The 16704-nt window shown below is 41.6% G+C and overlaps 4 protein-coding genes across 4 annotated transcripts in view; 2 read left to right on the top strand and 2 right to left on the bottom strand.

The window, feature by feature from the left end:
* The first annotated feature begins 6 nt into the window (after positions 1-6).
* Positions 7-4795, top strand: LOC133319434 (dystrophin-like). Its single transcript, XM_061523871.1, has 8 exons — positions 7-85; positions 558-693; positions 1109-1237; positions 1453-1573; positions 1658-1786; positions 2101-2245; positions 2431-2511; positions 3048-4795. The coding sequence occupies exons 2-8, from the start codon at positions 614-616 to the stop codon at positions 3176-3178; spliced, it is 816 nt and encodes a 271-aa protein (XP_061379855.1). The 5' UTR covers positions 7-85; positions 558-613; the 3' UTR covers positions 3179-4795.
* A 1600-nt stretch (positions 4796-6395) lies between these two features.
* On the bottom strand, positions 6396-7650 carry LOC116774069 (cyclin-dependent kinases regulatory subunit-like). The gene is made up of 2 exons (XM_032666698.2): positions 7473-7650; positions 6396-7224 (listed from the first exon to the last, which is right to left on the bottom strand). The coding sequence occupies exons 1-2, from the start codon at positions 7529-7531 to the stop codon at positions 7002-7004; spliced, it is 282 nt and encodes a 93-aa protein (XP_032522589.1). The 5' UTR covers positions 7532-7650; the 3' UTR covers positions 6396-7001.
* A 927-nt stretch (positions 7651-8577) lies between these two features.
* LOC116774060 (uncharacterized) lies at positions 8578-12534 on the top strand. Its single transcript, XM_032666689.2, has 6 exons — positions 8578-8726; positions 10104-10605; positions 10681-10949; positions 11177-11373; positions 11862-11973; positions 12344-12534. The coding sequence occupies exons 1-6, from the start codon at positions 8649-8651 to the stop codon at positions 12455-12457; spliced, it is 1272 nt and encodes a 423-aa protein (XP_032522580.1). The 5' UTR covers positions 8578-8648; the 3' UTR covers positions 12458-12534.
* A 77-nt stretch (positions 12535-12611) lies between these two features.
* Positions 12612-16704, bottom strand: part of LOC133319462 (inverted formin-2-like) — a 36410-nt gene continuing 32317 nt past the window's right edge. The window contains 6 exon segments of the mRNA XM_061523944.1: positions 12612-14310; positions 14359-14531; positions 14653-14778; positions 15201-15357; positions 15557-15713; positions 16387-16504. Coding sequence (XP_061379928.1) covers positions 13141-14310; positions 14359-14531; positions 14653-14778; positions 15201-15357; positions 15557-15713; positions 16387-16504 — 1901 coding nt within the window. The 3' untranslated portion in view covers positions 12612-13140.

Below are 16704 nucleotides of genomic sequence, written 5' to 3'. Positions count from 1 at the left end.
GCTCTGCGGAACAAGTTCAAGTCCGCGCGTTACTTCAAGAAACATCCCAGGGTGGGATACCTTCCCGTGCAGACTGTGCTCGAAGGTGGGTTTCTTATTGCAATGGAAATGTGTCACTTTCTCTCCATTAACTCTACTAGCAGCTACATGGATTGTTACTAGGCCACGTCTCACTCTATAAAACTGTTCTGAAATAAAATAGTCCCTAACAGATGTTTGCTACGAGATAAGCCCTTCTCGCTTCTACTCTTTTCAATTTATTTTTATGAAGACACTTATGTTTTGCCGATGACTTGTTATGTATTAAATATGTATTTGCTTGACTTAAATAAATAAATTCTGTGATTTTTTTGAATTAAACAAAACCAAAGAACAACTTCAACTACCTGCTATATAAATATATTAATCCCTGCTCGAGGAGGTCACTGCCTAACGCTGTCAAAGCACTAAAATGAAAATATTTACACAGATATGGACGCCGTCGGTTCCATGACTATGCGACCGAATGTGTAGTATAATTTCTGGTAATAAGAATCTGTACACCCCTCTCCCCGCAGGTGATGCTCTGGAGTCTCCTGCTCCATCCCCTCAGCACGGCAGCAGCGCCGACGACATGCACTCGCGACTGGAACTGTACGCCTCCAGATTGGCGCAGGTGGAGCTGGGGGCTCGACCTGCCGACACTCCCGACAGGTACACAGAGACAGACAGACAGACAGACAGACAGACAGGTAGGCAGGCAGGCAGGCAGGTTATACTGACGGTGTGATGTTAAAAGATGCAATAAAACAATACACCAGAAAGGTATGACGTCACAGCTGGCGAAGGAAGATAGGTCCAGGGAAGAACTCGGCCACATCATTACGATAACGATGATGGCTCTACGTTGTGTTTCAAAGCAACATTTCGTTAGCTGTTGTTTTTTCATTCTAGCAGTTTAAATAATAAGTCTTCAATTTATCAGTAATATAAACGTCCAACAGCACACCCGGCCTCCGTACATCACTACCGAGTGATGTATAACATGTTGTTTTTAAATAGAAATAAATAAAATGAGATGAAATGAAAGGAGTTTTGAGCTATTTTTGTATGTCTGTATGTTCGTCAGTGACGAGGAGCACGCGCTGATCGCTCAGTACTGCCTGTCCCTGAGCGGCTCGGAGGCCCCGCGCTCCCCGGAACACGTGGTCTCCGGCATACAGAGGGAACAGAGACACGAGCTGGAAGCCATGATACGGTAACAGACTTCACCTGCTATATCTTGATAGTTGGCCCTTCGGTCATCTACAGAATATTCACACAGAGGAATACCTTTTCAATTGTTTTCGCTTGGTTACTATTAAACTTCAAAGTAGCTCCTTAGTCTTAGCTTCTTTTTATTTTTACAAATTTGTTATCAGATAATTCGGTTAAGATTTGTTTCTGAAACAATCCATATATATAATTCATCAGAGAGCTGGAGGAGGAGAACGCCAGTCTGCAGGCGGAGTACGAGAGACTGAAGGCCAAGCAGACTCCTGGAAGCACTCCCGAAGAACTCACAGGAGATAACAGGAACGCTCCCGTCGACCAGGTGAGAGGACACACCGACACACAGACAACGACGAGTACAGACCGACAATAACATGAACAGCAACTAACGGAAACGTTCCGCCAGGACATGATGGCCGAAGCTCGTCTGCTGAGACAACACAAGGGACGCCTGGAGGCTCGCATGCACATCCTGGAGGAACACAACCGACAGCTGGAAGCGCAGCTGCAGAGACTCAGAAGACTGCTGGACGAGGTTAGGCACTACAAACGGAATAAGTTTACAGATCTTCAGAATATTGTTAAGAGACGGAGTTTACTGACTGATATTTTTAATGATATAAATCTTTATTCCTATAGACAGAATAAGTCTTTTCTGTTATTATTTAAAAATATAAGAGAATCTTTTTGTAGAGCCCTAGATAATAATTGCTAAAATTACCTGTAAAGATATTAAACCAGATAAAAATAACTAATTTTTACATTAAAGTGCAAGGTGACATCCTTCCAACTAGTCGGCGCACCAAAGAACATATTGATACCCTATACTAAATGCCTTCATTCCTCCAGCCGGGATGTCAGTCGTCTCCGGGCGGGCAGGGCTCCCCGGGCGGGCGCGTGTCGTCCGGCACGCTACAGACGCGCTCCGTGACCGCCTCTCAGCTCGCCACCGACTCTCCCGCCAAGCTCACCAACGGCCTCTACCAGGACACGAGTCAGTATCCACACACACGTCAAGTAGCTCATATTACACAAGCGCCCCACAGACACACCGTCACGCACACGTCGCGTTGAACTCGGCTCCTTCATAAATAATTTACTTGATAATAAATAGTCTTTGAACATTGTTATATCCGTGGAGTTGTGTCCGCCATTTTGACTTGTCCGCCGTGTTGTAAGATGGCGGTCGCGAGCGCGAGCGTGAGTTGGAGCGCCCTCCGCCGCCGCCGCACGCCGTGCACTCTCTCATGCACTGCGCAGGTCAGAGCTCGCCGCCGCGGTTGTCATGCGAGGGTGCTGGAGAGCCGTTCCGGAGCCGCGTCTCCCATCAAAGCTGATGAACGGTTCTTCCAGCGAGCCGTCGGATGCTCTCCGTCTGTCCGTGTTAATATAGTTTCCGCTTCTCAGTTCCAGAGGCAGTGTTTTATTTTATTTTTTCAGTGCTTTGTTTTTCTATGAGTTGCCATGTTTTTTGTGTGTATTAAATTTTATTTTGCATGTTTTTTCTGGCATGGAAATTTTTTCGTCGTGTTTTACATAATCGTATTTAGTCGTCTTTGAAACATTTCTGAATTTTATTTAATGAGTAATAATTGTTTTGTGTTCCCTCGGCCGCCTCACAGGACGCATACCATGAGGTAATGACGTTACACATACTAACTGTAATATAAAGTAAGGTCAAATATTGTGAAGGTCAGTGGTGCGGATCTTGTTCCCAGACACCAGATGTACCCGGTAGTAATCGTTACAAGTTTCCTGTCCGAACAACTGTTTCAACCACCGTGTCGTATTTCCAGATGATCTCGGGAAGGCTGTGGAGGAGCTGGTGTCGGTGATGACGGAGGACGGTCACCAAGCACCCGACGTTAATCTTCCTCCTCAATACACTAACGGGAAACCGGAAGAGAAAGACAAAGATAACAAATAGGTTTACCACTGGTGTGATGCTGCGGCGTCTATCCGGGAGCCCTTCATGTCTGACAGTGCCGCGCCTCCCCTAACACGCGACCGCCCGACACTACCTCTAACATCCGACTCGTCACTAACCCGCACCTCCTCTTATCTATACAGCCCCCCCCCCCTCACCGCCTCTCAGTTTCCGATGTACTTGTCGTTTGTTTCAAACACTAAGCATCGGACGTCGATCGCTCGCGACTCATCCGTATGCAACGCTTATTGTATAGATAAGGGCCTCTCGGTGCCGTAGTTGCAGTACGTGTCGTGTGGACTCCCCGCCTCTGAGCGATCCGTTTCTATCTCTCCGGTCAGCCGCGCCACTGTCAGACATGCGAGCCTCGTCTCGACCGGCACGTACCTTAATGTAAAGTACCAATTCTCCTCGATCGCCCGCAGCGATGGCTCGAGTGCATATCTTTTTGTACGGCCCACTCTCATATCACTTGTTGTATATTCTCTCATATCATTGCTCTGTGTTAGTCTGACGCGTGTATAAAATGTCACGATAAACTATCTCGTGCTTCGTATTCAACGAAATAGGAATGTTTTCTATGGAAATCTTTTTTAGGGCTTCTGAAGGCTAAAGCTTTAAGTATATCACAACCTTAGCTTTAATGCGGTCCTCGACCGCGATTCGGGTCCGGCGAGGCCTCCGGGGTCCGAGGTGTTGTTACTAGAGGGTTCGAATGTTTTCGACTCGCCATGTTATGCCATGGACGTCATGGCCGTAGTTAATGAATTCGTTGATCGGTTCTCGCAGTAGTGTTAGACGTAGCCGAGCGAACGAGCCTCATATTAATGTGCATATTTGTATGTTACTCATATCGACTTATCGAAAATGTATCCTTAGAGAATATTAATTATCAATACAAGTCTACTCACAACTCACTTTCTGTTTATCGTGCTCTGGAGTAGTGACTTCGTAGCGTTTATATCATGTAACCGAATCTTTTTAACTATCTCGAACGGCCGCCCTCCTCCTAGGTATCGGACGGGCGTCGCGTGTCGGCCCGCTCGGGTGTTTTGTATCGTGTGTACTTTGTAAGATGACGCCTACCTTATTAGATAAGATTATATTGGAGAGATGACTTTTATACGGATGTTGATAAACTGTTGAACGCTAACTTAAGTACTTCCATGTAACCATATCAAACTTTGTTCGTTTTATTATTACGTTTGATTCGATCGTGTTATTGGGAACGGTGACATGTAACAATGCTCTGTCAGACGTCAGTTAGACAGAGCATGTGACAGCTGCTCTTCTGACAGATACCGATTCTTTTTATTCACCGGTCTATTTCGGTACCTTGAAGCCCGTTACTTTATGTGTACGGTTATATCTAGTTTTAATTTGGCGAATATATTATAAGAATACGAAAAGCACAATTTATTAATTAATGAACGAAAAAAATATTCTATACTAATATATTATTTATAATATTATTGTAACATTTTGTTTAACGTAGGGCGGGTTTATTGTTTCTAATCGTATTATCAAAATTATATAAAATACTACTTCCGCATTTATTTGTTTTACTGTGTTCATAATGTTTTAGAAGTTAAATCCAAATAAACATTCTGCATAGTACGAGCTGTTTCATTGACTCCTTGTCCGTAAGACCCACCTTCCTCATGCATTTGTGGAATTAAACAAATAATATTAAAAAAAATGACCTTTTATTATTTTATTTGTTCACTTAATTTTTTGAACGTTTAATAATCTTTAAAAAAATATTCTCTATATATATCTATGGCTAAAGTTACAATCTTATTTATTTACATGGTATTTACCATCTTCATTTTTCATAGCAATGGAAAGAGTTTCAATAACACAACCTAATTATAAGAAATAGTGTTCTAAATACTAATGACTGAGATAAGTCTGTTGTTGTTTGTTGACTTGTTAAATAAAGAAACAAAATCTGTTTCGTGGTGTTCGGACTCAGCCGTAAAGAAAAGAAGCCTTAAAATGTCAAGGAACACGATACGTGGAGAAACTGATAATACAGAACGAACCGCCGAGAGTAATCAAGTCTTTACAGAGCAGGGGTTTTGAGCATTTTAGGAAGTTAAATGGAAGAAGGTGCTACTGACTGAGAGGGATGACTGATAGACTTAATGATGCCTGAAGGTATAAACCCTAGCTTTATAAAACAGAAACAAATGTTGTGGTTTGAAGTACGACCCGAAATCTTAAGTTTATTTTTTGAATGCCTACGAAATTAAAAGTTCTTCATCTTTGTCCCAAGCATCTTAAGATGAAGAGTATTATTTAAGACTAGAGTAGCAGCTAGAATATAAAGGAGACTTTTTATTGATACAGGCATAAATATGTCTTCGAGTCTATGAACCGATTTAAATATAGGTTTATTATAGATATATTTTCTGTCTCTATAACCCGCTTCGCGTCATCCCCGTCCGATCACTACTTCCAGCTCAGTGTTAATAGTTGCAAGAAGTGCAACTGAAATATTAACAAATTAAAATTGACGAGGGTTTAAGGTCAGTGCAAGATTAACAAAACAGCAAGAGGAGTAGTTGATGCGGACCCTGAACTAAATAAAACCGACTTACTTTAAGCCCACTCACTATACATGTATATATTTCAACACCCACATCAGGTCAAGGCCCTTTAAATGAATTTAATATGGGCTCTTCCGCTTAACTTAATCTGTCATTATCCAGGGCCCGATGTTAGTCTTTATATTTTTGTGCTTGTGATATGAGTCGGCTTCCCCACCTTGTATTTCCTTTGAGTAGGTTTATGATGGTCAGTTTATATTCACAAGAAGATGAAAAATATTATTATTCATTTATTTCCTTAAGGAATATTGTCAAAATAAACTAAACCTGCAAAGTATTTAGTTAGAAGCACATTATAGAGTATGATATATGTTACTATAATTAGTCCTTTATCATTACGTATTTATATGAGTACATTGTTGGAGACTCATTGTGCTTTTACACAAAGATTTGTATTAACAAGTTATATAGAACAATTAATAATAAAATTATTATGTGAAAATACCATCTTAAGTGAACTCAATAACATTATTACATTTAGGAACACAAGAAAAAAACAGAATATTGTGTGTATAGTTGAATATAGTGTAAAAAAGTCTATACAACTATACTGCTACGAATAAGTAATTATTATTGCATATGGTACAAGTTAGAAAGAAGACGAGTTTATTTAAATTATATAAAATATTTATTAACAATATAGTTTTGAAGCTCCGCAGTAAATATAATGAACATTCATTCACATACGATCAAACACTCCTCATTCCGACGCCACGACACCTCAAGTGTTCAGGTCTTAGACAATAATTATAGCCATGTTAAGGGAGACCTCGCATTATGAAGCATTTTATATACTCTGTAGAAAACAGCGACAACAGCAACTTTACCTCAAAATACGTCATATATCAAGTCGGTTAAACACATTAGTAATAAACAAATTTTTAGTACTACTAGACCTGATGAAACATAATGAAAGGAAATTTCTTGATGTTGAAAAATAATTAGTTAAAAATAAAAACTGGTTATTTTTAGTTTCTATACAATCCTCTTTGTTTCAGTGAATAGCAATAATATCATTAACTGATTACTCAAGCTGTAAGGTGAAACAAATGTCATTCACTCAATAAAAGAATTTTAATGTCTATGTATTTTCTGTATATAATTCTTAAATATTTAATATAAATAAGTTATACTTCCTCTTACAATCTGTGTTAATATTTTATATTACATCAACTCATACAATATCATGGCCTATATAAATAACTTTATGCTCAGACTTTCACCGTTGAAGAAGTGGTCGCATCTAGACCATTGACGGGAGGGGGAATGTCTGTGCGAGGTCTCCTAAATAAAAGTACATGAGGTTCAGGGTTGTGTACCATGAAATGAAGCCAGCCAGGGCTCTGTTGGACACCGAGGTTGCGCCATTCTGTTTCCGTCATGAGATGAGATTTGGGAACCAATCTCGCAATGTCGGGAGGGAGGATGACGTGTCTGCAATTAAATCGGTGTAATAATTTAAGAACAATATTTTTGTATTAAATTATTAACAAAAAAATGTGAGTTGATGGTTAGAAACCAATTTAAGCTAAAAGTAAATGAAGCTGACCAGATTAAAGAGAATAAAAAAGGTAAAATTGTTACGCTTTTTAAAATAAAAATAATAGCTACGATAAAATTAAAGTCTAACATTTATGTTATAATACATGAAACATGTAATCTATCTGTGTGAACATTCGTACCTGTATTCATAGACATCATCGTTGTAACGCTCTGAGTATTGTATTTGATCAACCGGCATTTCGTATTTAAAACTTTAACATAGATTAAGAATCTTTTTAAACACTTCCTCAAATTAACGAAGAAAATTAAAACTATCACAGCTGTTTTAACTGTCAGATGAATTTTCGGAAGTACGTTCGGAAATAACACCTGACGTTTTGATATCAAAATAAGATAATATCTATATATAAAATAAAATAATTTTATTAAGTAAACATTGGATACTTTAACAAATAAAACTATTTATGAAATAAGATTTGGTTCCTAACTTATTATCATGTATATAACACGTAATTATCAAATTATTTTTCACAATATCCTTTTTTTATAAACTTAAACGATATTCGAACGTTCTTCCTTTACATTATGGAGGGAAATGTCAAAATATTTTTTCTTGAGATATTTATCAAAAACGTTCCATTTTACGGCGAAATCGAATACTGTCGTAATTTATAAATGTTTATCATTAAACGTAAAAAAAACTTTAAAGTTGGTAATTAAGCATATATTAAAAAAAGCACTTTTAATAATGAAAGATTATTTTTCATCAAACTTATTTTTTGGAATGAATAACAAAATTATTACAATTTTGAATATCAAAAAATACCTACGGGAAATTGCACCAATCACGGTAAGCACGCCCGTACCGATGCAACTAAGTTATTATTCAATCTAAACGACCCCACGACTGTAACAATTTAATAATGAGACACCCATGTGAAGGATGGCCATATGGTACTCTTAAAATATTGTCTAATTTATAAAAGATTCATCGTACCGCTTATTATTATAGAGAAAAATAAACCTTATATTATACTATTCCTTCATCATGTATTCGATCATTAAACATAAAAATACTTAAAAATAAACAAAAAACATGGTTATATGGTTAACAAGTCTTCATTAAAATAGAAATGTAGAAATGACTTTTAGTATTGATGGGTGGTGTGATATCTTTAAGTAACAATCCTTAGTCAGTCAAGTTATGTGTATGAAAACGTTTCTACCGTTAGTTGTCCACGTTTATTGTTAAAAATCAGTCAATGAGCGGCTGTAGTTATTGATACCGGTAGTGTCGCAAAATACTTCCACATACAGACGTTCAGTCTGTCCCCTGGTCGGTCGACGGCACCAACATGACATCTATCAGTTTGGAATTCATTCAAGATCTTCTAAAAAAAGATTATCCTGATGTCAAGATACAAGAGATGGAGGTGAGGATTGTGATTGCTACTTACTTGTGTTTTAGCCAGAATTTTTACTGTAATAGTTAAGTAGAGAATTCACTGTTAAATCTGTTGTGTTTTCTTATCTTGAATAATTTTAAACTATGTAAATCGTTTTGCTGCGAGTTTATCAAATACAGCTCGGTCTTGTCACAAAACTCAAGTATAAGAATGTTCTTGGAATTTTAAGAAGAGACCGTTACAATAATAAATCATCAATATATAATATTAATTAAAACAAGATTTATTTTGTACATCTTCAACATAATGAACATCCCTAGAAGAATGGTGACAAAAACTTTGAACATAATAAATTATTTCAATAGTTATTATAATTAATTTTATTAAAAATATAACTACTACGTACTACGTTCCGTTTCACTCAATCTCTCTTGTCATTTTACAATAATAATTAAATTATAATAGACTAGATGGCGCTGTACTAATTCTTCCGGCTCCCATCCTCATTATAATATTTTTCGCCTTAACCTTAAGACTTAATCTAGCCTGGAGGAGATTTTTCTTGAAGGTGAAAGTTATGTTATAGTGAGGATTGCACTCACCCTCTATAAAAATTTATAAAGATATATATACCGGCAGACACAGAAATTATAAGGAATTTAATTTATTTGTTATAAATAAAATTTTGTATATAATATTAGTTTTGTACGTTTTAATAATTTAATTATCAGTTAAACAATATTATACGAAACAAATACTTATATATATTCTCAACAAAAACAAAATTATTTAGAAAAGTACAGGATTTCTTGAAACCGCCGTTGAAATTTCGCTAAAATTTATATGGGATCTCAGGAATATGAAGAAACAACCAAAATCATCAGTTTTTTTCATATTGACAAAAAATAAAATACATTAGAATTGAGAAAGTTTTTTCTTCTTGGAACGAAATAAAATAACAGACTATAGTATTCATAATTAATGAAAATGACAGAAAAATAAAAAGACGCATTAATAATCTGCACTGATTTTAAGTCGCTTTTTAAAGATTTTCGATCAATAATGGCTAATTTTTTTCAAGTTTTCATTAAATAAAGTTTCTTTAACGGTCATGCGACATACGAACCTGTTCAATATAAGTTTTCTAAAATTATTGAGACTATATATACATACAAATATATATAAATTAATTAATGAACGTTGTAACTAATTCACAAAAACAACCGGAAGTTGATTATTGTGAAACCATGGTGTGATATTCCTTATATTAATACCAACATTTGATTCACCCACAACGAAGGAGTATTAACTATTTATCGTATATTATAAGGAGGTCACTATATTGGTTTCCTTAATAACTTTAATGGGATGATTTGAGAACATTTTAAATGTTTGTTAACTCAGGGAGCTCCGGGTTCCAAGAGAGGTGACAACTACACTTCGATGGTGTATCGAGTAACATTAAGGGGAGTCCGCCAGCGGACAGATCAGGACGAGAAAACTGAGATATACGAGGCGTGGGAGGGATCCATCATGTATAAGTGTCTACCGGAGAGTATTTTGCGTAGGGAGGCCTTCAAAAGTGACGAGCTGTTCTGTAATGAGGTAGCGTTCTACAATAAAATATGGCCAGCCTTTACGAACTTCCAGAGCCAATGGGAGAAAGTCACCGACCCCTTGGACTGCATACCCAAATGTTACTGGGCCCAAAACGATATGGTCATTTTGGAAGACCTCAAACAGCTGGGTTACGTGATGCCTGATCGAAGGAAGGGACTGACCATAGATCAGTGTTACTATGTATTGAAGCAGTTGTCGCACTTCCACGCCCTGTCACTCGCCATGAAATATTACGACCCGGAAGGATTTTACGATCTCGTCAATATACAGGACGGTATATCGGAAGGTAAGAATGTTTAATAGTTATTTATTTCTTGATATTTATACTAAATGAATTAAAATTATAAAATAATATTCGTAGTATTCTTTTTGCCGGAAAATGAGGAATACTACAGGAATTACTACAAAGAGGCCATCAGGAACGCGATCGCTATGGTGGAGGAGGAACTTAAGGAGTCCTCCGACAGAGACAAGTACCTGGAGCCGTTCAGGCGGTTCTGTAGCGAGGAGACGTTCTTCCAATCGATGGTGGACATGGTCGCGCCCAGGGAACCGCTGGCTGTCATATGCCACGGAGACTGCTGGACCAATAACTTTTTGTTTAAAGTAGAAAATGGACAAATTGAAGGGGTCAGTGAAAACACACATGTTACCTTAAAGAACTCACTCGTCATAAGTTTACATACGGGGAGGTTATTTTTGCTATTAGTTGATTACTATATTTATTACACGTTGTCAAGTTATTTGTAAAATATATAATAGAATTCTTTTTTCTTGCTCTCCTTTTGAATTTTTATGTAGTGTCCCTTTCGCTGGGGAAGAAAGCAATATCTTTATGATATAACTCTATTTTCCAGATGTACATAGTTGACTTCCAACTGGCTCGTTACGCGTCCCCGGGTCTAGATCTGGCTCTCCTCCTGTATCTTTGTCTGGAGAGGGCCCAGCGGTCCCAGCATCTCTCCGACCTCCTGCGATACTACAGCGACAACCTTCACTCCACTCTCACCCTCATGAACGGGGACACCTTGGACAAGGAGACGCTATTCGATATGTAGGTATCTAATTAAGGAAATAATTTCAATTCCTATCGTTACCTCTACCCTGCTATGACCTGCACTTTATTGTAAATAGAAAATATGCTAAGAATTGATGGAGGTGTGGAGTAACAGGGGCAAGATTCAGGAGAGTGGAACAAAGTCTATGGTAAAGAATGTTCAAGAAAGCCATTGGACAGCCAGCCAAATTAAATTGTAGAGAGAGTGCGCTGGATTTCATTCCTCCAACACCTGTTTGTCATCAGGCGACCAGGAACGGGTCTCCAGTCGTTTGTTACACTTTCACACAGCTGACATCATACAAGAGGTGCTTGCTTCACACATGCCAAAACATACTGAGATTACTATTAGACAAAAAATAATACAAAGGAAAACTAAAAACATAGGCCAAAAGAATATAAGATATAGAGATAACTAATAATTATATATCGTTGGCAGCGGTCTGCTGTTGTTATAAACTAATGTGCTGTATGTCTGTGTTCAGAGTCCAGGAGGAGTTCCGCAGCAGCAGTCGGTTCGGTCTAGGGCTGGCGCTGGACATGTGTCCCATCATGACCTGCGACTCCGACGAGGCTCCCAACCTCTACCAGGCCAAGGTCTCACAGATTACACCTGCATTTAGTAGCTTTCGACCTTTTGTAGGACTCACTATGACTTTATAATGCCCTGACCCTTCAGAGTTCCTACCGTTACATCTCATATGTTATCATTATCAGCACTCGTTGGCTCGCTATAAGATCCTTCAGGTTTTCGTTTATACTTTAATAAGAAACTAATTTACCTCCAACGAGTGAAGATAAACTTCAGATTCGGCAGATTTTGAAGTTTATTTTCAAATGTTGAAACCGACTCAAGTTTATTTGGTCACGCCGAGCGCGGGACGCCTGGACGAGGGGAAACGACGTTCCGACTATGTTTGTGTGTATTACATATAAAGGAGCATGTATGTGTGTGTGTGTGTGTCAGGAGAGCGAGTCGTCTCCCGAGGCGTGTGTCCGTCCCGTGATGACGACCAACGCCGCGTGTCGCCGCAAGATGACGGACCTGGTGAGAGAGCTGGTCGACAACCAACTGCTGTGAGAGCTGGAGCTGCCGGGGGCGTGGAGGAACTCTCTTATCATTATATTATGTATTGAATTATTAAATCGTACGACATACTTAGAGTTTTATTTCCTGACCTCCATCCGCCGCGCCGGGGGAAGCGTCCGGGAGCGACAAATAAAAGATCGTTACGTCGAATATAAATTTAATGTATATTTTAGTAAAAATAAACATTTATAATAATATCGGTTAAGAATTATATCTAGGGAGCCGGGGCTGTGACGTCACAGGACGCTGCAGCTACGATAACGCTATATAAAAATCAGATCTCGTGTTACTGATGATGGAGGGCTTCCAGAAATACTGTTCAGAGTGAGGTTACAGGAGACGCGGAGAGAACAGGACGGAAAGGTTCGCGTTGACTCGTGAGGGAGCGGCGGACCGGGATTAATGAGATTTTTTTAATAAAAAAATATGAAAAATCACCGATCACAGCGCACGCCGCCCCGTACCCGTAACATGCGTGTGTGAGATACCGGAATCCTCTTTACAAATAAAAGCGCGCCGTCCGTAGGGCGGGCGGGCGGCGCGCGATATATATATTCACTTTACGTTAATGCCGACAGATCTACGGTAAGACTTATCATAAAGCTCAGTCATCGAAAGCTTCGGCCTCGGTCCGCGCGGCGCCTGAAGGTTCCAACAGATCGAAAACCACCAGTTCACTTGGCGCTCGTCTTCGCCGCGGACCCTCGGACCTTGGAGGCCTGCGTGGGCCTCATGAAGCCGGACGTCTTGTCGGCCTTGGGCCTGGAGGTGCCGATGGAGCTGCCGCTGGACGAGGACCGGGAGGCCGGTACCCTGGGCGCCGGTTTGGGGATCGGCTTGGGGACGGGTTTGATGGTGGGCGCTCGCTTGACGGTCGCCACGGACGCCGAGCTGTTCAAGGAACTCCGGGAGCTCCTCAGAGACGCCCTGGACGCGGAGCGCTCCACCCGCAGAGAGGTCGGCCTCCGCGGGAGACTTCGCCTGGGGTCGAGCGGCATCCGCGGAGGCGGCCTCGTGTCTTTGGTAGCTATTTTCTTTGGGATTTCTGTGTTTTTCTTGGGAACGGGTGACTCGCAGTCGACGCCGCAGCCCGAGGACGCTCCCTGCGAGGCGCTCTCCGAGTTCAGACTCTGCGTCTCCTCGAAGCCCTCGTCGTTGAGTTCGTGTTCGCTTTTCACTTTCAAGATCCTCGGGGACGTTGTTCTGTCGTGAGTGCCGCTGCCGGTGGCGGCGGCGGGGGCGGGAGCGGGGGCTGAGGGCGTTACCTTGTCCGTTTTAGCGTTGAAAGACCTCCTGTAAGCGTTCCTGGACCACACGCCCGCGGGAGACTGCGTCGGAGACTTCAGCTCCCTGATAGCTTTCTGGACGTCTTCTTGGTTGATGGAGGTCTGCCGCCTCATTCTCGAGTACGGCACCTTGTCTTTGGCTGGCGTTTTGTCTTTGCTTTGGTTTTTCAATCGTTCCTGCCACCGCTTCAACCTGTTCTCTGTGTCGTCTCTGGTCTCCGAGGGTCTCGTGACCTCCTTCGTTTCTTCCGCCGGGTACGCGGCCTGTACTTCTAGTGTCGCAGGTCTTGTGACTTGTGTTTCCGTCACTAGCTCCGAGGCGCTCTTCTTCTCGTCTTCTGGGGAGCTGGTCTCCGTACTTCTCTTGTACCGCCTCGTTCTTCTCGCGGCTGAGAATCTGTCGAACTGTCCATCGCCCAGTATCTCCTGACAGAGGTCCTTCATCTCCGGGGACGCCTTATCGTTGGTATTGGTGTTGGATATCGCCGGTAGGAATCTTCTGCAGGGTTCTCTGTCAGGCGGCGGACTGAACATCTTCCTCTGTACGGGCGGGGTCTCCTAAATTCTCCGAATCGACCTCCCCTCTACGTGAGTGTCTGTCGGTACTGTATCCCTGGTGACGGTGATGTCCGGCAGCCTCCTCCTCTCCTCCGTGATGGCCACGAGTGGTTGTGACTCCATCTGCGGTCGTGACCTCTGTCTCCTCAGTCGCCGTATCTCCTCGTTCTCCTCCGTTCTCTCTCCACGGTATCCTGTCTCTATTGTTTTCGGCTGAACATCTGGCGATTTAAAGAAATAATGATAAGTCATCAGAAACTATTGCGGTAACTACAACTCGCCTGAGTGTGCGTGCCCGTGTACGGTGATGTGCGCATGAGTGTGTGTTTGAGTGTTACTGACCTTCGACGACCTCGATGGCCTTCACGAGGTCCGTGTCTGTGGGCACTTCCGGTCTCCAGCCCCTCTCTCCCGCCGCCGCGCCGCCGCCCTCCGCCGTCAGCGTGTCCAGTGTACTGCGCTCGCTCTCTGAGGAGGAAGATTGCATTCATTTAATATTTATTAGCGGGAACTGGAGTGTCGCATGATTCAAATGATGCGAATATAATGAACCTTGCTGTTACATATCGGGTTGGTATTTTTTAATATTCTGTAAGAGCATGGAATCGTGAGAGTATCTTCTCAGCGACCTCAGTATCATTATCGCCGAACGAAGTCCAATGATCTCCTGGTGCACGCCACACAACAAGGAAGGAAAGCTCTCAGGATCAACGCTGAAGCTCTCACTGGACGTCCTTGAAGCTTTGGCTAACTTCTAGCCTGCTTGCCTTATCACCATGAACCTTACTACTACCCTTATTCTAATCTCTGTAATCCTTGTGTAATTGCTCATGGTCTCTTATTTGTCTGAGCTTCATATTAACACCCCGCCGGTATTGGTTGTTATTTACTCAGATGATAGATCAGTTGTTGACAGTCATCAACCTGAGTGACGAACAAACGAGTATACCTCTGGGCATGAGAGCCCCCGAGACAAGCGTGTGCATTCTTTGGGACGAGCAGTATTTTCATCCCTACTCCCACTTCAAAATGTTTCCCTAGAGAACACTGAACACCTTCAGTTTTAGGGTACTCAGGGATCCTCGACCTTTACTTTGGCCGGAACAGCTCTGGGTACTCGCGAAGAGTGAGTAGAAGATCGCTCTCTACGACTGACGTCTCAGACGACATTTCTGTGAACCATTAGGTGGAATGGTGTCCGGTCCGAGCACTATGCAGTTGCTAATAAAAAAATAATTGAAGTTACCGGAGTCGTTTTCAAGGAGCGCCGATGCAGCACTCGGAGGGAGCGGGCCCGGGCCGGGGCCAAGGACGAGGCCGGGGCAGCCGCGCTCGGGGACGGCGCCCGGCGCTCCTCCTCGCTGTTCGCGCGAAGCCAGGACTCGATCTTCTGACGCCACTCCCTATAAATGGAAATATATGTAGTGATTATATGTTGTTACCCGGGTCTCGCCAAACTACAGACGGAAGGCATTCGACTGAAATTTCAATACACCAAGGGCACCAGACACAACATACATAGGCCGAAGAAAGTCAAATAGATTATTTAATAATATATATGACGATTTTGAAGTAGTTTTTTTTTATGTCAAAGGGGGGCACACGAGCAGTCGGCCTACCTAATGGAGGTAGCGCTGTCACCCATGGACATATGCAAAAAAAATATTGCGGATGCGTTGCCACCCTTATTTGGGGAAGAGGGAGAGGAAAGGGTGGGAAAAAGGAAAGGGAAAGGGCAAAAAAGGCAAAGTTTAATTATAAAGAGTGCAATTACTGCCTTACAATTTATTGTTGATTATAATTTATTTCTTAGTATTAGTTTTATTAGGTTTTAATATCACAAAGTGGAGTGAGGACGGCGGCCGCACTACTGTCAGCCGCCAAGCGAACTGCACTCGCCAACCTATTGGCTCGTAATAGCTATTCATCTGATGAATCGACTGTGATTTTAAACAAAGTTGTAAAGAAATTGAGCAATAAGATATTGGACAGTACAAGGGTGCTCCTATTGGAGTTCCGATCGTTACAACGCCCGTGATGGATATGAACAGACGAAGCTCTTATATATATACTTACTTGGGTTTGGGGTTGTCCCCGGGGGTGGTGGAGGGTTGCGGGGTGGAGGGAGGCGCACGCTCTCGGTCCGGAAGCTCCAGACGAGCGCGGACCGGAGCCCGCCGAGACCAGGAGCGATCTGCAAACAGAACACGGAGGCGTTGTTACACTGTCTGTTACTTGTCTGCACTGGGTATGGTGCGGGAAGCTTCTGAGACAAGTAATTCCTACGTATAGCTCCATATGTTATTCAGCATCGGAAAATTAATTTTTGCATTGCAAGGACTACCACAATACTTGTTCAATATTTTGTTTTTTCGGTAGTGATTCCTTTCATTA

This window comes from Danaus plexippus, chromosome 20 (genome assembly GCF_018135715.1).
Source record: "Danaus plexippus chromosome 20, MEX_DaPlex, whole genome shotgun sequence".
Lineage (NCBI taxonomy): Eukaryota > Metazoa > Arthropoda > Insecta > Lepidoptera > Nymphalidae > Danaus > Danaus plexippus.
This window is presented reverse-complemented; position numbering and strand designations above follow the sequence as displayed.